This window comes from Pteropus medius, unplaced genomic scaffold, assembly GCF_902729225.1.
Source record: "Pteropus medius unplaced genomic scaffold, Ma_sr-lr_union100, whole genome shotgun sequence".
Taxonomy (NCBI): Eukaryota; Metazoa; Chordata; class Mammalia; order Chiroptera; family Pteropodidae; genus Pteropus; species Pteropus medius.
Genome location: NW_024351729.1, coordinates 15,046,176 through 15,072,066, shown reverse-complemented (window position 1 = coordinate 15,072,066; position 25,891 = coordinate 15,046,176). Strand labels below are relative to the sequence as shown.

The 25,891-nt window shown below is 37.5% G+C and overlaps 2 protein-coding genes and 1 pseudogene across 2 annotated transcripts; all 3 read left to right on the top strand.

The window, feature by feature from the left end:
* The first annotated feature begins 608 nt into the window (after positions 1 to 608).
* CUNH2orf80 (chromosome unknown C2orf80 homolog) lies at positions 609 to 13,105 on the top strand. The gene is made up of 7 exons (XM_039844917.1): positions 609 to 649; positions 2,314 to 2,395; positions 4,080 to 4,162; positions 5,468 to 5,555; positions 5,953 to 6,024; positions 12,570 to 12,657; positions 12,951 to 13,105. Exons 1-7 carry the CDS (start codon positions 609 to 611, stop codon positions 13,103 to 13,105), a joined length of 609 nt encoding a protein of 202 aa, XP_039700851.1.
* A 1,797-nt stretch (positions 13,106 to 14,902) lies between these two features.
* LOC120587857 (uncharacterized) lies at positions 14,903 to 15,021 on the top strand (annotated as a pseudogene).
* A 2,804-nt stretch (positions 15,022 to 17,825) lies between these two features.
* On the top strand, positions 17,826 to 19,992 carry LOC120587422 (gamma-crystallin A). Its single transcript, XM_039844152.1, has 3 exons — positions 17,826 to 18,175; positions 18,279 to 18,521; positions 19,720 to 19,992. Exons 1-3 carry the CDS (start codon positions 18,167 to 18,169, stop codon positions 19,990 to 19,992), a joined length of 525 nt encoding a protein of 174 aa, XP_039700086.1. The 5' UTR covers positions 17,826 to 18,166.
* The last annotated feature ends 5,899 nt before the right edge of the window (positions 19,993 to 25,891 follow it).

The window sequence follows — 25,891 nt, the reverse complement described above, 5'->3', positions numbered from 1 at the left end:
TGAATTCCAATTTCTGGATCAATGCCGGGGTGAGAATTGAAGTCATGGCCTCACATTTGCCATCATCACATGTTCTTTCAAAGATTTCCTGGCCATAGAAATTTGTACATAGTTTCTATAGAAAACTTCATTACAAAGCCATTGCACCAGGGTAGATTCACTGGGAGTCACTATGTTGAATGTACACAGACTTAAACATATTCAGATCCCAGGCCATCCATGTTTGGGTGGTTCTGCCCAAATATTCCTATCCACTATTATATAAGCCATGTCTGTTTTACTTGCTAGTTTATCGCAAGAATAAATAAATGGTGAAAAACCTTGGAAGAAATAAGAAGTATCAGATAAACTCAAGGTACAGTATGCTGGCCTCCAAGCAGCTTTCTGACCTGGAATCTGCTGGATAAGAGACCTGAGCCCTGTACATGCTCAGATCCCTTCCAGGGCCTAGGACTCCATGACTGGTATTTGGAGTGATAGCATCCCTTACTCAAATTCTCTCTGATTTGCTGCTGTAGCTTACAGGCTCAGAGAGGCTGGGTCTTCACATAGGATATCAGGTACAGCGTAAGCTGCAGATACCTGCTCAGCTGGATAAACCTTTAATCATGGAAAGAAGGCTCCTAAAGAAGGAAATGAAAAAGCTCCTGTAAGTACGAATGAGAATAACTTTCATTTCTTTCACTCAGTATTTTGTGGATTTCATGTGTGATAGATGGTTTGGATATTGACAGGAAGTTGAAAATCTAAGGACGATTCTATTCCTCCTTTTTTGTTATAAAAAAACAAAACAAAACAAGATGATCTGACCTCTGTCTCCAGCCACAGAAGTCTCACATGTGGTGCAAAGCCAAATGCTGAATCTCTTGGGAGGGTGTTTCTACCAGCAGCATGCACGTCTGAAGCATGCCCATTCTAGAGCCTAAGATCTGGGCCCATTGCCTGTCAGACTGTGCTGGGCAGGATGTGCCTTTGAAAGGGCCCTGCTAATAGAGGATATAGGAGAGATTTCTGAAAAATATACCTAAGGATCCAGGATTTAAATTGCAGCCTCTGCCTCTTTTATTGTCAGTCTTATCGTCTCAATAATTCATCTTCTTTTTCTTGCCATCTGAATTTTTTTTAAAAAAATAAAGTAAATATTAAGTTTTCCCTTGGAAAAATTTTATTCTCTTGTGCTAGATTTTCTTCTACTTGATACTTTGTTAAGAGGTTGGTGAAAATTAGAGACCGTATAAAAAGAAAGAAAAAAAGGTTATATTCTATTTCATATGTATTACAGTCACAACAATAATACCTTTGTCATCAAAGACCTTAGCATAGTCCCCATCAAATGTCCTTTCTCAGCCTACTAGGTTAATTACCCTTTAACAAGTCCTTAAGAGATGCTGGAATAAACTGTGTATGAAGTCATACATGTTTACATGTACGTGTTTGGAGGCCGACATAATAAAGAACAAACCATAATCAAGTATGTCAATTCCTCCACATAGAGCTGCAGTTTCAAAACTGATATAATTATATAGCCAAAGAATACATTTAGGTTACTTTAAATAAAAGACCTTGGAATTACAAAGAAAAAAACTTGAGAATTTTGTCCATTAAAGCTTAATGACTCAGAAGAGCTTTTAGGAGCCAGAAACAAAATTATCCCCCACACTTGCCCAAAGTGTGCGTATCCTGCATCCATCCAGTCCCTCTTCTTGACTTTCCCAGAATAGCGACCTTTCTATTCTCCTCCCAGGGCCTTTATTTTACCCTCGCCTTATTAAAAATCATTGTTCTGAAAGGATCTGACGGAGATACACTAAAGTGGAATTACTAACATATTTTTAGGCATAACTCCTCCTAAGGATATTTGCATTCTAATGGGTAAAAGCCTTCAGGCAAAAGAATATGTCTGTATGGAATAGCATCTATCCAGAATTTATCAACTTTGGACATTTTGCCTTAATTTAACACGGGCAACAAGGAGATCTTTATTTTAAACAGTGGGTCTCAGTCCTGTCAGTTTTATAAAACCTTTTCTGCATGTGGGGATTTATCATACTCCCTGTTTTCCTATACATTCTGCACTGACCATGTGAGTTTAATTTTTAGATACATGTGATTTAAGTTAATCATGGTTAGATATTTGAAGCCTGCAGCACTGTAGAATTCCCATTTAAATCAAAATGAAATATGATCTCAGCTGCCAGAACCACCCGTGACTGCTCTTGTATTTGGTAGAGGAGGGAGGGGCTGGGCAGGACCCCTCTTCTGCAGACTCCGATATCGTTCCCAATGGTTCAATCCTGCTCTCTTGCTTTCAAGGGGAGATTATATTGGCATCAGACTTCGGGAAAATGAATTTGACCCGAAAGGAAGAAGGCAACTCACCTTTCTAGATGATATGGTAAAGAAAGGCATGCGGGCGTGAGTCACATTTGAGTTATATGTGTACGAAGGGGACAGAACAAGGATCTAATGTATATAATAAACGAGGCTAATCTTGATCCCCCAGAATGTCATCTCTGTCATCTTCTCATCCGAGCATTTTCCATATGGTCTTTCCAACTCATTAAACAGAAAGCAAAATGAGTGCAAGGGTAAATATTACATAGAAGATGTTAAAAAAATTCTGGTCAGAATTAGCTATCATGTAGTTCTCAAATATAATACTTTTTTTCCTTTTTTAATAATTTTCATTAATGGACAAAGCCAAAGAACTGAATAATCCTAAAATTCTTTGTATTTTAAGATTCAGTATTGCTCATACTGAAACTGAGGTTCATGTTATATAATAAAAGTTAACTTTGCATAAATTAAGGAAGAAAGTGTGTAAAGATCTAACTCAAAAGAAATTAGTAAACCTTCAGCTTTTTTATGATACCTGTTTACTATTCTTGCACTAATAAGGAAAAAAAGATCTCTCCCTCTCCCTCCCCCTCTCCCTGTCTGATTTCCCTGGAGCTGAATAAGCAGATAAGCCTTGGTGTTCTAAAGTGCTTCTCCATGCTTGTATTAAATGAAGAAATTAAGCTGATTAGATAAGTGCTTCTCAGACTTTAATGAGGTCTTATTACAAGGCCGTTGTGATTCAGAAGGTCTGGGGTAGGGCTTGGAATTTGCATTTTTAATGAGCAAACAGACGATGCCAGCTCTGCTGGCCTATGCATCAATCAATCTTTGGATTAAGTTTCAACAATTGATCATAGTCCTTTTTTTTTTTCTTTTTTTCCTTTTTCTTTTTCTCTTTCTTTTTTGATTCATTTTTCAATTTGATTCAGTCCCTGGAAGAAATAGAAATAAGTACATTGTTTAGAGAATGTTGGAATTATTTAGAACCTTAGAACTCATCTAAAAATACAAAAACCAAACTGACCTTCCCTTTTCTAGGATAGGTATGGACATTCAAATTGGTCTTCAGCTTCTTAACTGTACATGAGACTCTTAGCAGATCACTTGATCAGGTTTACTTCAGTCCCTGCTTTTGGCCCTTCCACCTGGAAGGTCCCCCTCTACCTACAGCAATTCTCCTCACCCTTCAAGCCCCAGCTCCACTGAGGCCTCTTCTCTGAAGCCTCCTGGGATTCCCCAGGTGGACACACCACTTCCCCCGTGTCCCTGGAGGTACGTTTCTGTCATTCTACTCACAGAATTAAAAATCGTTCCTCTGGGTCCCTCTTCCTCCATCTTTGCCTTTTTCTATTTTAAAATTTAAGAAAACCAAGGCCCAGAGAACATCAACTGTTGGTAGAGGAGGGAGGGGCTGGGCAGGACCCCTCTTCTGCAGGAAGACATATGGTGAATTGTTTGCAATACCTAGATTTGAGCCCAGATTCTCTGATTCCCAGTTTGTATTCTTTCCAAGAATCTATCCTTTCTTTTTTGGTCCACACATTTACCTCCCAACGCCCAAAGACCCCTAATGATCTCTGTCTGAGCATCAGATTACTGGACAGAGCTGATGATCCTCAACATTGTGGACATGACGAAATAGTAGAATAGGCTTAGCAGTGCCATTGTCATTGGGCCCAGGGAGCACTTTAGCCCATGTCTAAGCTGGTTCCTTTGCTCTCTGTGCTTCCTGCTTCCAGGCACACTATGACTTGGCCATCAGTGTTGCTTTGCAATGGCTGGATCACCCAGAAGACTTAACTTGGCTGGAGTGGGAGAAAGTGTAAGTTGAAATAGTTTTGTTTGTTTTAATCTGTGAATATGAGTAATGACAGAAGAAGTTCTACCTGGGGTTTTCCACCGGAAGGCACTCTGATTTGAAAACACAACAGGGAGCTATCCCTCTCCAACTATCAGTTATCAACTTGTGGGAGTCACGTATGTATCTACATATGTTGCGTCTCTACTAATTGGTTTCTATCAGAAGAAATCCTTTCTTGCATAAAATGCTCTGCCTTAGAAATGTGACTGTGCTTTATTACATACATGCTATGATTTTTAAGATGGTCAATCCTGTGGGTAAAGACTGCAATCTTTTCATAAAGACTTTCAAACACAACTTCTTAAACATTTAACGAGATATGTATCTGAGTTGAGTTATTTGAAAGGAAAGAATAATTTCCTTTCCAGGATTATTGGCATTTTCTCCATGTGGGCCAGGCAGACTCACTCAATTTATAAGAACATGAAACCAGTGAGGCCAGAATTAAATAGTTTATTCCAGAAGCCAGTTGTTTTTTTTGTTCCATGGCCTTAGAACACACACCTGGTCCTGGATGGTTGTATCAGTTAGAGTTTAGTAGCAATAAGCAGAAAATCTGGTTTGAAAAGACAAGCACCAAAAAAAAAGAAGGAGAAGAGAGATTTATTGCCTCTGTGTCTGAGAAGTCCATGAGTAGGTCTGCCTTAGACAGGGCTTAATTCAAATCTCAATCTGTGTCATCAGGATCTGTCTCTTGACTATTTTGTCTGGATGGACACTATCTTTAGTTTCAGCCCACTTTATTGCGACATTCAGTCCAGAGGAGAATGGATTTTTTTTTAATCACAGAATTGTGTCTCAATGGCTCTGTTTGCCCTGACTTTTCTAGGAGTAAGGGTTGGGGATGGAATACACTGACTAGCTTAATCCACAGCGTGTTTCCCATCTTTGGAATCCAGGGGTGTTGTCAACTTCCCTAGAAGCACATAGGCTTACGGTGGAGGAAGACAGTTCCTCCAAGCAAATTGCCATAAGAAGGAAAAGGATCCTGGTTGGCAAAACCGTAACTGTCACCATAGCGACTAGTCTGACATTGTTTGATATCTGCAAAAACCTGGATAGATGAGGGCAAATTCATCATCGTTGCTGGAAGATTCAAAATTCAAAGTGTGTACTTTGCTGGTGGCAAATTAATCATATCGATTTCGTAAACAAGTGCATAGCGCACAGCCATTGGAGATTATTTATGGATTATTATCACAACCTCAGCAAGTATCACAAACAGGAATAAAACCTCCATTCTTATTTATTCATATTCCCCCTTAGGAAAAGGCCATTTCGTGGCAGACTCACATATCCAAACCATAGAGAAAGAGAAGCAATGATTTTATCATCTTATGCTGGAATCTTAATGGTAAGGAAAAAAATTGTATTTGCATACATAGAGATTTTATATTTACTATGCACAATGTAATATTAATGCATATTACTTTTCTTTTTCAACCACTCTTTATAAATCTTTAGGATTATTAATATTAAATGTTTCATTTTTTAAGTTAGAATAAAAAGATTTTGGCTTCTATATTGTAATATGGAAATATTTATTTAAGGGGCATAAAAACCAGAATGAAACATTTTAATAATTGAAATCTGGATATTCTGATTTATCCATTTATTCAGAAGTTATTTATTTAGTAGTCATGCCACCCAGGTACAGTGCAAGTCATACTGGAGCTGTAACAGTTTTATTTTGTAATAAAAGAAAAACCATGATATGATAACACATTTTTGTTGTTGTCGTTGTTTAACAGAACAGCATCCCAATTGAGGAAGTCTTTAAAATTTATGGGGCTGATTCTTCTGCCAATTCTTGTACTACCAAGGTAGGGGTGACCTGAGACTATCAATATATATATTAGGAACTTCTAGAGAGAATTTCTTTATTTGATACATTTGTAATGTTGTCTTTTCAGGCACGAAATAACAATTTTAAATCAAAAAGTACAAAACCAGATGTAGTCTTCTCTTACTTGGGTAATAAATGCATATACAATGCTTTCCTCAGGTAGAGGACTTATTTATAATAACAAAAGTATTTTTTGTGAGGCTGAGTAGAGGCTGCAAATAGAGCACCAGGCTTGGGGTCTAGACTCTGCCTCTGTTTCTGATTAACAGAATTTCTCACTTACACTTTTTGTAATGAAGACCTGGGAAGTCCAAGTGTACCTCTTGTCCAATGTACCATAACATCTAGGACAGGGACAAGATCTGCAAGTTTCATTCTCATGGTAAATGATGTACTTTACTGTTGCCACATTTCTGCTTCCCGTGACTCCTTTGAAATTGCTGCAGTAGAAGCAGTAATGATGGGGAGTTCAGACACCTGGGTCTGCGTTCCGACTCTAACACTGTGGAGCCCTAGGTTCCTTCCCTCTTTAGGCTTCCATATACTAACCTTTTTTAAAAAATGGAGTATTCCGAATGATCTTTATGGCCACTTCAGTTTTCCCTATTTATGAATGTATGAATATTTAGTAAACATTTAAGTATGGGCTTCTATTTGGAGGTGAACTACTGATTTGCTTACCTTTAGATACCTCTAGGAGAGGGAACAGGAAAGGGAAAATGGATGTGGAACAGGAGGGAGTCAGGGAAGGAAGAAGGCAGGATGCGCCCTTCACACCCAGGCCTTCTGCTGACCCAGGCCTTCTGTTGCTTTCGATGCCCTCACTGGATTTGGAAGGGAGGCCAGGGCAGGTACAGGGCTAAGGCTATCGGAACACCTGCCTCCCTTGTTCTTTTACCTGTAGACCATTCTGCAAACAGTGAGATTGTGTAAAGTCAAGAGCCCTCCAAGTTCAGCTTAAGAGTCAAGTGTTTATTAAGTGTTGTAACTTTGAAACAAACTGTCCTTTCACCTGAATTCACATGTAACTTGGCTATAGTCCTAAGACTCAAGTCCTCCTGATTACTCTAATTTCAACTTCATTCATTCATTCATTCATTCATTCAAAATAGTTGTAGGTGTAGGGAATATAATGGTGAGCATGTCAGACAAGATTGCTTTCTCATGGTTCTTATATCTCATATTAGGGCTGACATTCTACCTTGGCCACCCCAGGCCTGATACTGTTCAGAGACCAAACTGTTCTTGGCTTCTAAAGAAAGCCCAGCTCTCTGAGTTTCTTAGAAATCCAAGCAAACCATACTGCTACATTCCTGCTTGTTTTTCCTGCAGCTTTCTCCCTTTCAGGCTATCCCTCTTCTCATCCTCCTCACCCTCCCCTCCCCAATGCATAAACATAAATAGCTCATCTCCAAGCCCCTCTGCTTCTGGTGACTGTGTTTTCTTAGCCTCATCTTCTGGTGCCTTGGGGAGGTCTAGATAAGACATCAGGCATATCTGATCTGTTGGTCTCCTCTCACATGGCCAGAGGGCAAATAGGGACAATCATATCCTGAAGGAGATGGCACTGAGAACCCATCCAGTCTTGGCTGTTATCAATCCAAAACGATTGCAAACATGGGTGTCTCTGGATAGCTCAGATGAGCCAGATTCATTTAAAAGAGCCAGAGGGGGAAGCCATGATGTTTAGAGGTGGGCCAGCCAATCTCTATCTATCCATTAAAGAGCCTTTATTCAGTACCTTCTCTGTTCAGTTATACACAATCTCTGTCTTCACAATCAGTGACCAATAATACAAAGCCCAAATGTGCACATACACTGCACAATGACCAGCACTAAAGGGAAGTAGATAATATACAAGGGAGTTTCCTTCAAAGGTCTGTGTTTGTTTATTGATACAGGAGATGAGTATCAACTCACTTATTGATTTGTATGTGGGAGGCAGTTTGTAACATAGTTAAGCACAAAGATTCTAAAGCCAGGCTGCTGAAGTTTGAACCCCAGCTCCACCGGCTACAAGCAGAATAATCCTGGGCAAGTCTTCTCAGATATGTCAGTCTCAATTTCATTTGTTAAAAGAAGGTCAAGAAGATAGGTTGTTGTGGGCAATGAAGTGTTAGTACCAGTAAAGCCCTTAATGCTTGGCACCTGGTAACCTTAAAATACTAGGTATAGTTAAGTTATTATTATAGTTATTATTCAGGGGTTGGGTATCTGATTTCCTTTATGTCCCACTAAGTCAGGGTTTCTCTACATTTTAGACCAGATAATTTTTTGTTGTGTGTAGGGGGTGGAGTCAGGGGCTGTTCTGTGCCTTGTGGGATGTTTAGCAGCATCCCTGGGTAATCCTTTACCCACTAGATGCTAGTAGATTCCCCCACCGTCATGACAACCAAAAGTGTTTCTACTTTGTTAAATGTACCCTAAGAGGCAAAATCACTGCTGGTAGAGAACCACTGTTCTAAATATTCATAACTTCAATAGCTCATCAAGCATCTATGTGTATTATTAACATAATATAAACTTTGCCTATTTTAGACAATGAAATATCACAAAGGGTATGATATAATTTGAGCTACAGATATAAGAATCTGAGGATCATCTACCCCTGTAAGCCTCCCAAGTTCCTCCCTGCTCAGGCCTTTCTTTTGTGGCTACACATCTGTTCCACTCAGGGACCTCCTCTACATCTTAAATAAGGAAGTAGCAGAGCCTCTCAATGGAAATGTGACATTTCAAAGATCTTAAATTGTAAGAGCTATTTTAAAACAGTCCTTGGAGCTTAACAATTTCAAACTTTTTAACTAGAGATGGGTTGCTCAAAAAAATAGTTATTGCCAAAAGTTCTTCTCAAATTGCTGCATATATCTGAATGACTTTTAATTTTTTTCAGATAAAATGTCTCCCAAGCAACAGCTAAAATCCTTCTCAAGCAAGAGCTTGAGTCCCTGTCGAATACTAATCAGATTACATAGAATATCCGGCCACCAGAATCGGCCACATGATACAATATGGGTACTGTGCACAGGCTCGATGGCTTTCTTCAGGACTGTTTGCTGCCACCTGGTGACAGAAAGCCAACATGGATGCAGTATTGTTCAATTCTATTTGCTTCAGGTTTTACTCTTGATAAGGAGCTGTCTTTGCTAATGGGGAGCCATTTTTCTGCTGAAGACTTTGGACCCATAGAAGAAATCAATTCGGGGCCTCTCACAAGTGAGGGTTATTTAGAGTTAGCTTCAGATAAATGTAAACTGTCCTACTCAATTTTAAACTGAACAAAAAAGAGCATAAATCTTCCTTCAACAAATAAAGCAAGCAATACAAATATTTTTCAACTCCATTTGATGGAGAAAGAGGGAATAAGGAAAGACAGGACTTTACACATCCTCATCTTCTTCTCCTCCCTCTCCTCCTTTCAGTTGGAAGGAGTTTTTGTTGAATGTGTTTTGGACGTAAGTTGACGCTCCATAAATACTTGAATAGAAAAATAACAATCATAACAATACTTTTACATTGACACAATGAAGATATTAGTAAATGGCATTAAAGTAAAAAAGGCGGATGTGATTAAGTCTAAATTTAGGATTTAAATTTCATCTTTTAAATAACTTTTCATACAAACCACACTGAAAGCTACATTAACTGCTTGAATGAGCCACCAGATTATCAGGACTCACAGAATATTTCAGCTGGAAATGGCCTTTAAAATCACTGGGTTCAATTCCCCCCTGTAAATAGGGAAACTGGCACATGGAAAGCATCAGTCTTGCATCAAGAACACCATAGGACTAGACTTATCAAGTTATATAAATGACTAACTACTGAAGAAAAAAAAATGTATGAGCCAGTTCTCCGTTTCTTTTTCTTTTTTTAAATGTTAGTTTATTTTTTCATATTATATATACTTTTTTAACATTTTATATTTTTCTCTTTTTCTTGTACCTGTATACATCATCCTGAAAAGCTATTGTCATAGCTGTAATTACCCCATATTTATATAAAGCCTCCTTTCAATTACTTTCTGTGCTTTAGGGTTATCATTCTGAATAGATTATATGCCTCCTGAGGTTAGAGGCCATAGTTTATGCTTATGTTTAAGTCTTTACAATGCTGGATATGAAGTAAACTCTCAAAAAATATTTTTTCCACTTGAATAAAAGATCGAAGTCAAATTTGGTAGTGGTCCTGCTGAGGTGGCTCTAAACTGTTCTGTCAATAAAGAGCACACTGAAAGCTCATTTATAGTTTAATATATGTTTTCTGTGTGGTAAAATCGAAAACCCATAGTAATAGTGAAAAACAGAAGTTTACTTCTCATATGAAAGGATTCTGGAGGTAGACAGACCAGGGCTGGTACCGCAGTGTCACAAAGTTGTCAGGAACACAGGCTTCTTCCAGGTCTCTACTCAGTCATTTCTGTTGAAAATTACAAAATAATATATAAATATAGGCCCTTTCTTCAAGAAAAAGACCCTCCTAAATAACTACAAACCACACAATTATCTTAGAGATCAGATTCTTGTGGAAATACAAATTTTGACCTACTTTGAAGGGATACCAATTTTGTGGGAACTCGATCATTAAGTTTGGGATAGTAAAAATAGAGTAAAAAATATCTACTGAGCTGGTAATCTAAAAATAAGTATTTGTTTGTCATCCTTGTCTTTTGGTGTTTGCTTCGGTTATGCATCATTTAAGGGTATCCTATTGGCGGAATGGAATATTTGTTGAAATGACACATAAAGAGTAATCAACCTTTACTCCTTAGAAATAAAAGTTCTGTAAGTATAAAACCTGAATCTCTGTCAGTGAGAAAGCAAAAAATTGTTGATCTTGCAGTGGAATGTTAATTATTTCAGACCTCATGGCTCTAATTAGTTATTTGTCAACCATTCACTCAACCTTTCTCTGGCAGACGAGGCAGGATCCTGTACAGAAAATGGTGGCCAAGTTACTGCCACAAATAATTCTGTACAACAGAGAGAAATGAGTCAGGGAGAAAGACAATGATGATAGATATCAATAATAACTATTACTATCATTAATTCTAAAGCTATTATATTGTACTATGTGCTGAACACTAGTCTAAGTACTTTACATATGCTAACTCTTTAATCCCTGCCACAACTCTATAAGGTAGGTACCAGTATTATTATTGTCACATGAAGAAACAGGCAGAGAAGTTAAATGATATGCCCAAGGTCACTCATCTTATTAATGGTACAGCCTATATTCAAATACAGCCAGTTAGACACCAAAGTCATGCTGTTAACTACCATTGCCTTGACTAGAATCATAGTTATTCAACTAGTCAATAATATTTAAGTGCCTACTATGGGCTAGGCACTCTCTAAGGCACTGGAGATAAAAGGTTAAATTAGCTAACTAGCCTCCCTCCTTCCATACTCCAATCCATTCTCCACATAGCAGCCAGAGTGATCTTTTTAAAAACCTAAATCAGACCTTGTAACATGACTGCTTAAAAATACTTTTCTGGCTTCCATTGCACCTGGAATCGATTTTAATGTATAGCTCCATACCACGATCGGGGTCCTTCGTCCCTCTTCCATCTCATCTATAATTTTCCCCTTTATCACTATGTTCTAACCACCGGCTTCCTTTCTGTGTCTGGAAGGCACAAGATTATTCCAAGAAGGGCTTCTCATTCCCTTTGCCTGGGATACTTCTCTCCAGGCCCTCCCATGGCTGGCTGCTGCTCATCCTGTAAGACTCAGCTGAAATATTGCTTCCAGGATTTCTCTGTCCATTCTGTCTGAAATGGTGGCTGCCCAGTAAATCCCTTGTTTAGTTTATTTATTAAACTTATCACAATGTATAGTTACTCTGTTGTCTAATAGTTTATTGTTTGTCTCTCCTCACTCGGCCCTAAAAAGGCAGGAACCTTATCTATTTTACTAAACACAGCTCCTAAAACAGAGCCTGGTCCATAGTGGATGCTCACTGAAAACTTGAATGAAGGACTAATGAATGAATGAATGAAGGGGCAGTCCAAGCCTCAAAGAAGTTTACAGTGTAGTGCAGTAGACAGAGGGTTATAACTAACTATAACGCATTGGGTTTGTTCTATGTAACAAACATGCTTTGAGTTCACAGATGAGTGAGCAATAATTCTGCCTTGGAGTGGGGTGGAGGGAGCGGGACCAGCATGCGAGATTTGAGGTAGGGAGACACTGGGGCAAGTTTCTCACAAAAGGTGACATTTGAGCTCCATCTCAAAGGAAAAGTAAGAGCTCTAGGGAAAAGGAAGGAAATAGCTGTTTTAGGTAAAAGGAACTATTTGATGAGCATGAAAAAAAGCATTCTAGGCAAGGAGAACCAAGCAGGAGAGTAGAAGGCAGTGTGTGAATGTGCATGACAAATGAAATGTGAGCCACAGCAGTGGGCTGCTGGTGATGTCTAGGACCATGGGTTGGGTAAGTAGGCCCAGGGCAGCAACTGGCAGGTATTAACAGCACGAAGTGTGTGCAGCTTTTAACAGTGAGATTGTTTTCCTTTCAGGGTCCCCGAGCTCCACCTTTCCACCTCTCCTTGCACCCTTTTGCCATGTTAACAGCACCCAAAGCAGCAGAATATGCCCACAAACAGAGTAAGCCTTTTATTTCCATCGGCTTAGAGAAATTTAAGTAAACCTAGGAGGGGAATTCACAAAGATCAAAGTTGTTATGGTAATCAAATCTCTCTGTCCGGTTGAATTAAAAAGAACCAGGGGCATGTATGACTTGATTTCTCTCCATTATCAAAATCAGGGAAGTCTTATTTCTCAGACCCTTTGGTGATGGGAGCAAAGCACATTGGAAGGGAAGGATCTAAAATGGTGGGTGGATTCATTTTTTAAAAAGTGTTTTTTTGTACAGATATGGTTACTACATGTGTCTCTAGGTGTCAAGTTAAGAAGGGGAGCAACAAATAAAAATGCCACCAGCAGCTCTACAAGGGAAGCAAATGCCATGGAACAGAAACCATCGAAAAATTTATCTTTGGACACACAGTCAAAGAACAAAGTAGGTCTAAGAACACAAATTGGACCAAACTGATAACCATATGTTTTGGGAGTATTTTACTTATACGGTAGTTAAGAGTCTAGCCTTTAGGGGTAGATGCTCTGTGTTTGAATCTAAAGCCCACTTCTGTGTGACTTCGGGCAACTTACTTAACCTCTCTGTTCCTTAGTTTCCTCTTCTGCAAAATGCAAAGAATAATGGTACCTCCCTCTAGGTTGTTGGATTGATTAACTGAAATTATGCATGTTAAGAGGTTAGACTAGTACTTGCACAGAGTAAACCCTAAATAAATATTAACCATTATTATCTTTTAGCATTTGAGAAATGCTATTCACAAGTTAATCATCTGTTATTCTATGTATTCAGATAACTGTGTACATGCTTACAGCAAAAATTTCAAACAACACAAAAATTATAAGTGAAAAGTAAAAGAAGCCCCTTTTTCCCCATACACCTTTTCTATTCCTCAGAAATAACTGCTGTTAATATTTCTTGTAATATTCAAATGTTGCTATACATGTATACAGAAATATGCGTACATGTATGTCTTACTGATTTGTTAGAAATAACCAAATAATTAAAGAAATAAATATTTTTATTAAGAAGTAAATATTTTATTAAAGGTATGAAAAATATGCTTTAAAGTTTATTGTTTGAAGTTTTTCATTCTATATACTTGAGCTTCTTAGTCTTTTCCTTTCTGGCTTATAGATATTATGTCATGACTTTTAGCTGATACACAATTATTTAATCTCAGGATGAAACAATTCCTTATCCAGAATTTTCTGTTTATTTCCAGCCACTGGATTTCTTCTTAAAGTAAGGAAAAGAAGAAATTACTTTTTAAAAATCCAGGTATCCTAGCAAACAGTTTTAAATATTTCTTTTATACTGTATTGGTATTAGTAGCTCATTTATTAGTCCAAATGGATATGAGCACTACCATATCCTAAGAAAGTATTGATATTGGAAAGATGACAAGCAAATTAATATGGAATGAACAGGACCGTACCAAAGACCTAAAAAAACAGCCTACTATAGTGATTAAGAGTGTGAACTCTGGATTCAGATGGCTGGATTTGAAAACTGGTTCCCCATTTAATAATAACTTGGGTAAATTATTAAGTCAATCTCTCTGTACTTTATCTATAAAAAGAGGATTATAACAGTACTTACCTCATAGGGTTATTACAAGGACTAAGTGAGTTAATATATGTGGAAGGGCTTAGAAAAGTGCCAGGACTATAGCAAGCAATAATATAAGTGTCCCCATTATTGTCACTCCTGAGAAACTTATAATATCATGGAAGGGAACAAGACGTGGAGAGAGGGCAGTTTGAGGGGTCTAGTTTCTGTTTCCACACATAAGGAGCTTGTATATCGTTACTCTATCCCAACAAGTAAAAAGCTGAACAGACTGAAAAATCAACACTTCTTAAAAATGTAAGTGAGGGGAGGACACAGCTGTCCTTAAGAATAAGATGGATTGGTGATGGCTAGAGGGATGGAGAGACGCACCAACGTATGTTAAAGCAAATACAACAAACTGTTAACTACAGAATTGGCAGATAAGGAGCATATGTGTCTTCATTGCACAATTCTTTCAACTTTTCTGCATGGAAAATTTCATAATGAAATTATGAAGAAGGAAAAAAAAGGACAGAGATTGTCAGAGTAGATCACAAACAGAACCCAATTACGTGTTGTCTGCCAAGAAACCCACTTGAAATATAATGACATATAGATTAAAAGTAAATGGATGGAGAAAAATATGCCATGTTGACACTAATCAAAAGAAAAGAAAAGTAACTATATTAATTTCACAGATAAGTCTATGGCCATGCCATCCTGAACGTGCCCAATCTTGTCTGATTTCGGAAGTTAAGCAGGGGCAGGCCTGGTTAGTACCTGGATCGGAGACCACCTTGGAATACCAGGTGCTGTAGGCACTTAAAAAAAAAATTCATAGATAGCCGACTTCAGGACAAAGAAAGTTATCAGAGATAAACAAGGAAATTACATGATGACAAAGGTTAATTCTCCAAGAAGACATAACATCCTTAACATATATGCATCGAACAATAGATCATCAAACTACTTGAAGTAAAAACTCATAGAACTGCAAGGAGAAACAGATGACTTCACTACCCTAGTTGGAGACTTCGACACCTCTCTACCAGAAATGAAGAGAGAGTAATTTAAGTTTAAATTCAAAGCAATACACAAGAAATTCAAAGTAATATGCCGCAAGGATAACACACAACTAAGGGGCAAAGAAATTATTTAGTTTGGGTATGATTATCAAAGGAGGAATTACTTTTATTATTTTCTTTCTTTTTTTTTTGAAATAATTTCAAACTTAGAGAAAAGTTGCAAGAATAGTACAAAGAACCCTCATATACCTTTTACTCAGATTTACCAGTGGTTAACATTTTGCTCTATTAACTACATCATTTTTCTCTCTGCCTCTCTCTCCTTCTGTCCCTATTTCTCTCTCATTCTCTCTCTGTATATAGATATAGATATATAATTTTTTTCCCAAGCCATCAGAAGTTATATCGCCATATCATTTTACTCCCGTATACTTCAGCGTGCATTTTCTAAGAATAGTCATTCTCTTAAATAACCACAGTATAGTTATCAACTTTAGAACATCTAACATTGATACTTTTATCTAATCTACTATCTGTATACAAATTTTGTCAATTGACCCCCCCAAAATTTTTTCCTTCTGTATAGGATCTAGTGTGGAATCATATATTGTATTTATAAATAGGAAAAATATAACTCAATTTCCAAATGTCTCAGAATAGTTTTATGGAAATTCTTTTGTACCTATATTCATTTTAAGCCATCTTTGTCAGTAACTCAATATCTGATATTTGACCTTAACTCTCTACAGATTGAAAGTTAATGTCTGTGTCCATGTTAGGTTGATGTGCTTCATACCAAAATCCATCTTTTTATTCTTCAGATCACTTAGAAACTTGGAACTGCACCATGGGGCTTCATAATAAAGTCTCTGGGAGAGCAAAAGAAACATCATCTGAAAACTGCAACTCTTGTCAGCACATTTTCTTTACAGTTAGCTTTTGATGCAAACTGCATTGAAGCATTATTATTGGATATTGATCTTTCTTCTCTTAGAAACATATTGTATTATTACATTCGGGTTTAAAAATGTGTGTATCTTATGCGAAGTCATTGTGAGTGGAGGACTGTTAGTCGGAGAATTCCAAGACTATATAGTGTTTCTATGTCATTGCTGGCTGACTTTGTAGCACATTTTCCAAATGTTTAGCACTGAATATTGCAGTGGTGGAATAGGAGACAGTTTACCAGTTTCAATCCAAAATAAAATTAATGTCATTGATTGCCTTTATTATGTTCTCATATGGAAACATTTAAAATCATTTAAATAAAGCATTAAAAGAAAAATGGGTGTAAGCTTTCATTTAACAGAATATTATGTCTAGGAGGAAAATAAAATGTTCTAGTCATTCTGTACCTTTCCAAAATGCTAATTAGGCATATGGCTTAGCTTGTAAATATGTGAGTAAAAATTTGACCAATAGAATGTGAGTACAGATTATACTTTTCTTAAGGTTTTGATGTGCCATTTTTTTTTTTTTACAGAAGTTTTTTTTTTAACATGTGCAAAAACAGTGGTATGGTTTGTTGGCTTCTGCTGAAATGGTGGTGTATTCCGATGTGGGGTTGTGGCTGGAGATACCAATGCAGCCTTTCTCATACTAGTTCAATTACGGCTGTACTGAGATTTACCAGTAGACCTGCAGCATTAGGCAGGAGACAGAAAAGTATATCAGTAGCCTGTGGTCCCTGGGTACACTGCCAGGTGTCTAATTTCATAAGACTTCGCCCAGTTTTCTTTTGTATAGCACTGCTAGTTGCGAGGGTACAGTTTTTCTTTGTGGCTATTGGTCTCTCCTTTTTACATCTGCACATTTGCTTTTCATGCTGCCTGAGGACTTTCACAAATGACGTTGTGGACATACTGCTAGCTGCAGTTGGATATCCTTTTAGAGCCTCTTTATGTGTCACGTGAAGAACAAAGGTGTTTGATTTCATCTTTCTACATACACGTGGGATGACAAAAGATGACCTGGGGGTTAGAGTCATCCTCTACGCCTGCATATCTGAGGTGTGCTTCTAAATTAATAGGTTGGCAGCAATGGAGAAAGCTCTTCAGGCAGTCATCAAGGTTCTATGAAGCAGTGACACTTTAAGGAGGGAAAACTCAGGCAAATCATGCTGCTAATTTTGGTTGATCTCTATTTTAGCTCAAGGAGAAGTGTTTAATCACAAATTAAATTATGCCTGTTTTCCAAAGTTTCTGCTTTTCACCATCAACTCAAAGTTATATATTTACAAATTGATTTTACTTTTTCAACTCACGGAAGTAATATATATTTATATTAAAAAATTAAGGCAATCAAAAACAATAAAAAGGAGAAATAAAAACATAAAACTAAGACCTATAATTTTGCCATTCATTCATAACCATGACTGACACTTCAGTGTATATATAACTGTTCTAATCTTTTTTCCTCACATAAACATATGCTAAATATCGTTATCAAAATCATATCATACTGATGAGGTAATTTAGGAAATGTAATTGTTTTTCAATTATAGAATTTTTTGTTGCCTTTAGCTCTTCAAGTCCTTCTGGAACTCATAGGATTGTCACGAGTCACCCCAGATGGAACCACCAACCTCATCTCAGCAGTTTCCATAGGCAAACATTACAAAATGCTGGGCATGTAATGTATTTCTAGAGAGCTGCATAGGATGAGAAGTGCGCCCTTTGTCTCCAAGGTCATAATGGCTCTGCTGACTTCAATTCCTTTCACTGGAGCTAGTGAGGACAAGTCGAAAATGCCAGAGAGAATGAGAGCCCCCTGACCCATGATCCCAAATGAAAAAAAAGAGAGAACATAGAAATCCCCTCACGCACTACCCCCAGGCTCCTTTTGTGTTGTTCTTGCCAACACAGCAGCCGTCCTGCTATATATACCAGCTGCCACTCTTATCCCCATCACACTGGACACTGATCATTCACTGTCAACAACCATGGGAAAGGTGAGCCAACGCAGGTGCCATACCATGTCTGTTGAATGTCTACTGTGTCTGGGGGATGTACTTCCCAGTTGATTGCCTACTGTCACCTTCTTTTCCACTACAGATCACCTTCTACGAGGACCGGGGCTTCCAGGGCCGCTGCTATGAGTGCAGCAGCGACTGCCCCAACCTGCAGGCCTACTTCAGCCGCTGCAACTCCATCCGGGTGGACAGCGGCTGCTGGATGCTGTACGAGCGCCCCAACTACCAGGGCCACCAGTACTTCCTGCGGCGCGGCGACTACCCCGACTATCAACAGTGGATGGGCTTCAGCGACTCCATCCGCTCCTGCCGCGCAATTCCTTACGTGAGTCTTGCTCCAACCAACTGATGAGAAAGCGTCATTGATCAGGGGCCATAAATTCCTGTTTATTAAAGTCAGTTTGTTCCAACTCAGGACTAATGTTCACAGTAAGGAGAGCAATGCCCGACTCTTAAGCGTTTTTTAAAAAAAAAGTGAGCAAGATCATGAATAACTGTAATCTCTATTTTTTTCTTACTTAAGGATGACAAATTGTTTTGGGGGCACAAGAAATCACAACAACTTAGCCTCTAAAATTAAATTTCATAGCATCGGGCTAATCCCTAATTTCTAAACAAAAATCACCCTCTTCAGTAAGGGAAAAAATCTATCTAGATAATTCTTTTTTAATAATAAAAAAAATCACTAACACTGTGGGAGAACAGTATAGGTATAATATATTTTAACCATATTGGTGATTATTTTTAATACATTCTCTATATTGTTTATCAGTATGTCCTCATACTGATCTAGAAACTAACAACTTGTTTCAGCTTGTAAGTGGCTTCTTGTTTTCTAGGAGTCATTATCAACTAGTTTATAACAAGGATTAGGATTTTATGAGACATGATCCTCACCAAAATGTTTTTTAATCACATGGAGTCTGTGTTTTTTAATCACATGGAGTCTGTGTTTCTGCTTTCTGGTGACACCAAATTAATGTGGGAAGCAAATTTAAGAATTGAAACCAAAATTAGGCTAGAGAAATTTGCAAATGCAAAGAGAGATACAAATAAAATAGGAATTTCTTTAAGGCAAGAAACTCAAATGGTACAAGTGACTTGGCATAGTGTCAGACACATGGATTCAGAGTAAACAGGAATTGCTGCCCATTACGAATGCAGAAGCCACTTGGAAACAAGTTCGATAGGAGTCAGTTCAGTGCAGTCATAACAGAAGAGGCAGTTAAAATCCTCTTTGCAGACTCACCAAATATGGTTGTTACAGAGGAATCCCTTTCATTCTGTTTATTTCCAAGTTTGTTTCTTCCACAAAATAGTTCAGTAGTTAGGTAAGTTTTATTTTAAGACTCTTCTTAATTTATGAGACCAACAATATAAGGAGAAGGAGTAGGGAGGAAACATATATATCAGGATCGTTGAAAACCATGCTTTATAAAGATGCAGGCTAATTGAGTCGCTTTTACTGACATTGAGGTTGCACACAATTTATTTATTTCTTCATTTGTTTATTATCACAACAGACCGGCTCTCACAGGATAAGACTGTATGAGAGAGACGATTACCGAGGCCTTGTGTCCGAGCTCACTGAGGACTGCTCCTGCATCCACGATCGCTTCCGGCTCAATGAGCTGTACTCCCTCCACGTGCTGGAGGGCTGCTGGGTCCTCTACGAGTTGCCCAACTACCGGGGGCGGCAGTACCTGTTGAGGCCAGGGGACTACAGGCGCTACCACGACTGGGGGGCCATGGATGCCAGAGTAGGCTCTCTGCGACGGGTCATCGATTTGTACTAAGCTGTGTTTTTCTTGTTATGATCTCCATAGAAATGCAATAAATAAACAAGTTGTGTTCCTGGCACTATGTGACTCTTGCGTATCTTTAAAATAATAACTGAATTCTAAAAATGATGACTCCTGGGCACTCATCTGACCCCAAAGATAGGTGTTTTCAATGTCTACTTATTTTCAACAGTATTTATGGAGTCTCCACTTATGTGGGAGGAGAGAGAAGCACTGTTTCTGCCTCTATTACCCACTCTCTCCTGAGGGAGAGAGGAAAGACAAACATAATGAAAAATTATTGGAACCCATATAAAGGAGAAAAATTAGAACCAGGTGTGGCCGCAACACCAAAGGAGAGGCTAGCACAGCTGAAGTCTCAGGTATTAGTCAAGGAAGGCTAAATGAAGAGGGGTTTTAAGCAGAATTCCCAAAGCAGAGAAGGTCAAACTTGCTTGATGAGGTCATCTGGTGGAAATTAAGAGTTAAAAGACCTGAGTTGTTATCTTGCCTCTATAACTTACTGGTAGAGTGACCAACTCACACCAGTTTTCTAGAGATTCTCCCAGTTTTAGTCCTACCTCCTAGAAAGCCCCCCAGTCTCAGGTAAACGGGATGGTTGGTTGCCCTACTTACTAGCTTATCTCTTTGAGCAAGCCACTTATTATCCTCTCTATGCCTAAACTGCCTTATTGAAAACTACAGGTAATAATAAATTCCTGCCTCACTAAATCCTAGGATAGTTATGATGAAAAGATGAAGAAAGATTGTGAACACACTTTGTTATCTTTTAATTATTACATAAATGTAAATGTAAGAAATGAATGTATCCTTAGTGTTCCTTCAAATTCAACACTACAATATGGTCAACTTTATTTTGGACTCCAATATGAATTTTATCAAGACTCAATTATCAAAGACTTAATTATGCAGAGAAAAGCATTAATATTTGCTATTCTGCATACCTCCGGGATTTCTTTCCAAATTTATATAAGCAAAAATAGTGCTCTAAAAAACAGTTAACTTTTTTTGTAGAAATTGATTTTAAAATTTCTGGAATTACAAAGGACCCAGAAGAGCCAAAGCAATCTTGAGAAAGAAGAAAAAAGTAGGAGTACTCACAGTTCTCAATATAAAAATTTACCACAAAACAACAATAATAAAGACAGTGAGGTACTATCATAGGGTAGACATAAAAATAAATGTAATAGGCTTGAAAGTCCAGAAATAAACCCATGTGTCTATGTTGAACTGATTTTTGACCAGGGTGCTAAAACAATTCAATAGGAGAAAAAATAGCTTTTCAACAGTTCTGCTGCAACTACTGGATACCCACATGAAAAAGAATGAAATTGGACCCCTATCTAATACATATATGAAAACTAACTTAAAATAGATCAAATACCTAAATGTAAAAACTTGAACTATAAAACTCTTAGAAGAAAATATAGGCATACATTTTTATGACCTTTTATTAGGCAATATTTCTTAAATATGACACCAAAAGCATAAGCAACAGAAAAATAAATTGGATTTCATCAAAATTTAAACCTTTTATGCATCAAAATACACTATCAATAAAGTAAAAATACAGCCCACAGAATAAAAGAAAATACTTAGAAAGCATATATCTGATAAAGGTCTAGTACCCAGAATACATAAAGAACTCTTACAATTCAACAACACTAATAATGCAATTAAAAAATGATCAAAGGACTTGAATATATATCTTTCCAAAAATATACAATTGGCCAACAAGCAAATGAAAAGATGTTCAATATCATTAGTCATTAGAGAAATCCAAGTCAAAACCACAATAAAATACCACTTAATTCTCACTAGGATGTTTATAATAATTCTAAAGGAGCGGGGGACAGAAAATAACAAGTATTGTTAAGGATATGAAGAAATTGAAACTCTTACAAATTGCTGGTGAGAATGTAAAATGGTGCAGCCATGTGGAAAACAGTTTAGTAATTTCTCAAATAGTTAAATATAGAGTTATCACAGGACTCAGTAAGTCTACTCCTAGGTATATACTGAAAAGAAATGAAGAAATGTTCAAACAAAAACTTACACATGAATGTTTATAGCAGCATCGTTAACAATAATTAAAGGGTGAAAACAAACCACATGTCTATCAATAGATGATTGGATAAATGAAATGTGATATTATCAATAAAAGGAAATATTATTTGGCCATTAAAAGGAATAAATGCTATACAACAATGATGAACCTTGAAAACATTATGCTAAGTGAAAGAAGATAGTCATCTAAGTCCTCATATTATGTGATTCCATTTATATAAAATACTCAGAACAGGCAAATCCATAGAGACAGTAAGTAGGTTAGTGGTTATTTAGTGCTATAGAGAAAGATAGCTAAAGGGCATAGGGTTTCTCATTATGATGGTAAAATGTTCTAAAATTGACTGGTTGCATATATCTGAATATACTAAAGCTACTGAATTGTACACTTAAAATGGGTGAACTATATGGTATGTGAATTATATCTCAATAAAGCTGTTTAAAAAAATGCCCTGCACAGAACTTTAAATAATGAAAATTCTTTAAATTAAGATCCCTTCTTGTTGGACTCTTATGGGATTAAATTAAAATTATGAAGATACACATACAGTGTATCCTTATTCATGATTTCACTTTTCAAGGTTTCAGTTACCAGTGATCGACAGTGGTCCAAAAATATTAAATGGAAAATTCCAGAAATAAACAACTCATAAGTTTTAAATTGCATGCCGTTCTGTAAAGCGTGATGAAATCTCATGCCATCTCTCTTTGTCCAGCCAGGTACACGAATCACCCTGTATCTACGCTTCCTAAACTACCTGCCCGTTAGTCACTTAGTAGCTGTGTAGGCTATCACTTATCAGTGAGAATGAGAGAGGGACCACATTCATATAACTTTTATTACAGTACATTGTTATATGTACTGTAATTAGTTATTATTGTTAATCTGCTGTCTAATTTCTAAGTTAAACTTTACCATAAGTATGTATAGGAAAAAACATAGCATATATGTTTGGTACTATCTGAGGTTTCAGGCATCCACTGTGGGACTGGAACATGTGGATAAGGGGGGACTACTGTATTATCAAAATGTTGTGACTCTTTCCAATATTAAATATGCAGAATATTTGGAGTTTTGCTGCTGGCTTAGCTAAATCATTGTGTGTTGTCCTCTAGTTGGGTGACTAATAAAATATCAGCTCTGTTTTAACAAAAAAGGAAAAATTAGATAACATGTCTCACTGAAAATAATTTTGTTAACTTAAAGTTTTTCTTTATTTTAACCTAGTGAACTGAAAGACTTAGAAAACAGCATTTTATCTGACAAAGCTCAGTATGCCACAAGCTTCCTTCCCTAGAAAGTTGAGCTCCATGAGTCCTTCACTTTAAAATTCTATTAGGTTTCAAGGTGGTTTATCTCAGTAGTTACCAACATAGGTTTACATGTCTGTGGACTTCATTTCCACCTAATGGCTGTGTGACCTTGAGCAAGTTACTTCTCCTCCCTAAGCCTCAGTTTTTCCTCTTGCATATTCTCATGATAAATAAATGAGATAGATACCTCTTGTAAAGGAGCTAGCACATAGCAGAGGCTCAATAAATAGCAGTCATTAATTCAATAGTTTTATGTAGTTATGCTATATAAATGGATTTTATAAGAAAAAGGGGCTAGAATAAATTTGATATTTACTAGAAAATTCTTCTAACTTGAGGAAACATGAACACCCTCAGTGTTCTTTTGATAGTCACCCATTACTCTTATCTTAGAAGTTTACACCCAAATAAGTAAATCAGGGATTAAAGAGCCCTTTATAGTTAGTTAATGCCAAGATCTTAGAGCCAGGCTGAAAAAAATCAGTCAATTGTGTGATCCACTGGAATTTAGAGCTCCTGTCAGAGCCAAAGATGATTCTCAGGTTTCAAAAAAAAAAAAAAAAAAAAAAGTGTAACATTGAACCTACTATGAGAAGTATATAATTTAGGGAAGACAGAGATGTGCACGTCTAGAAAGATAATATCTAAAACAAGCAATTAGTATATGCAGAGGCAATTAGCTCAGGCATTAGAGGCTGACAGACTTGAGTTCAATTCCCAGTTCCTCCACTTACTAGCTATATGTATCTTTTCATATGTTTCCTCATAGTGATGAGTACTGTGATTAGACTTAGTTAGGGTTCTTGGCCTGAACTAGGTGCTTCAGAGAACCTCCTTCAAACTTCTCTAGTTGCAGTGTTTCCCACAAGACAGTAATTTATGGGGAAACGCAGACATGCCCAAAATTCTCCTAGACAGTACTTCCTATACTTGAAGCTCCAGAATTTCCTCCATTTAGACCCTTGATTTCAAGACCTAAGAGAGTCTTCACCAGGTCTATCCTCCCAAGGACACTGGTAGTTTAAGGGCAGGTGTTTGTGGGAAGTGAAGTGAAGGGGAGAGGAACGTGTGGATGGAGCTTAGACGCATGAGTGAGTGAGAAGAGAGGAGCATAGTCAATGGAGTAGTGAACGGGGACTCTGTTTGTGTTCTTGCCCCAAGTCTCAAATATTTGGAACAGTCCTGGTAATAATTGTGCTGTGTTGGCTACATAACTTACTTTTTATAAGATTCCTGGCACGATGTTTGGAAGAGAGTAGACACTCTTTATGCAGTAGGCTATTATTATTAACTATTATTATTTTCATCATTGTGAATCAAATGAGTACTACTATAAAGTTTGCTGCAGTTTCAATCTTTCCTACATAAATGAAAGTGAGTTTGGCTTCCTTCAGCAGGGCCATGTCAGCGATGTGATGATGAACTCAGGAGGATTCAGCTGGGAAACATGTAGGTGGCTACCACAGAGCAGGGAAAGAAGTCTGCAAATGCTTCAGAAAACCCAGATTATAAACTAAAACATCTATGTCAGGGGAGGAGCCTAGAGCGTGATGAACTATTTCTGCCGAAGCTTCCAACAGGTCTCAGCTAACTTTAATGGCTCCTAAATGAAAGATTTTGTTTAGGGAAGAAGCAAGTTAATTAGATTCTTTTACATATTATGATAGATGTGCTTATATATTTTGTTATACAAGCTTATTTAACCGTGAGTTCCTAGGCTTTATTTTTTTTTCTGATTTAAATAAGATGTGTGTGTGTGTGTGTGTGTGTGTGTAAGTTTTGCACTTATTTTTAAGGAAAAAAAAAGCTTGTATTTAACTTTAGGGTTAAACTCAGTATTCAAATATTTGTGATAAAAGGCTCTTTGGCTTCAGTCCCTTAATCTTCAGCATATTCTAGACTGAGATGTTGGCTGATACTACAAAGAAACCTAACAAAGCATGTCTTGCAGCATCCGAGACCAAATGTCTCATTCCATTGATCCATCCATCTTCTAAAATTTAAGGAAATGACTAGGAATCTCTTTTATTATTTTCCTTCGCAAAAATGTTGTTTATGACCTTTTCTTTCATTTTCATTTCCTTTCTCAGGCCACCTCTCCTGTCTTTCTTCTTTCACTGTAAGAGCTAAGCTGAGACCTCCGCGGGATCTCCCTGGTGGTGCTCTAGCGCCTCCCTCGGGAAGGTCTCCCTGCTGTCGCCTACGCCAGCCTGCAAGGTTTCTGGGCCATTATGACCTCCCTTCAAATCTTCTCAGATCACCAGGACAGGGCAAAACAGGAGCGGTGGTAGAAGAGTGAGTGGGAGAAAGTGGCTTCTGTGTCTCTGAACATTCACATGGGCAATTCACGTGGGAAAGCTATTGTTTTCCAAAATAGGATTGGAATCATTATTGGTTTAGTTGCTTTTCATGTTTCCAGGGCTCTATAATTAACAATTAATTACGGGGGATAGAGAAGTGTGACCTGGTCCTTATCCTTGAGCTTATAATTTTGTTAAAGACACTAAACCAG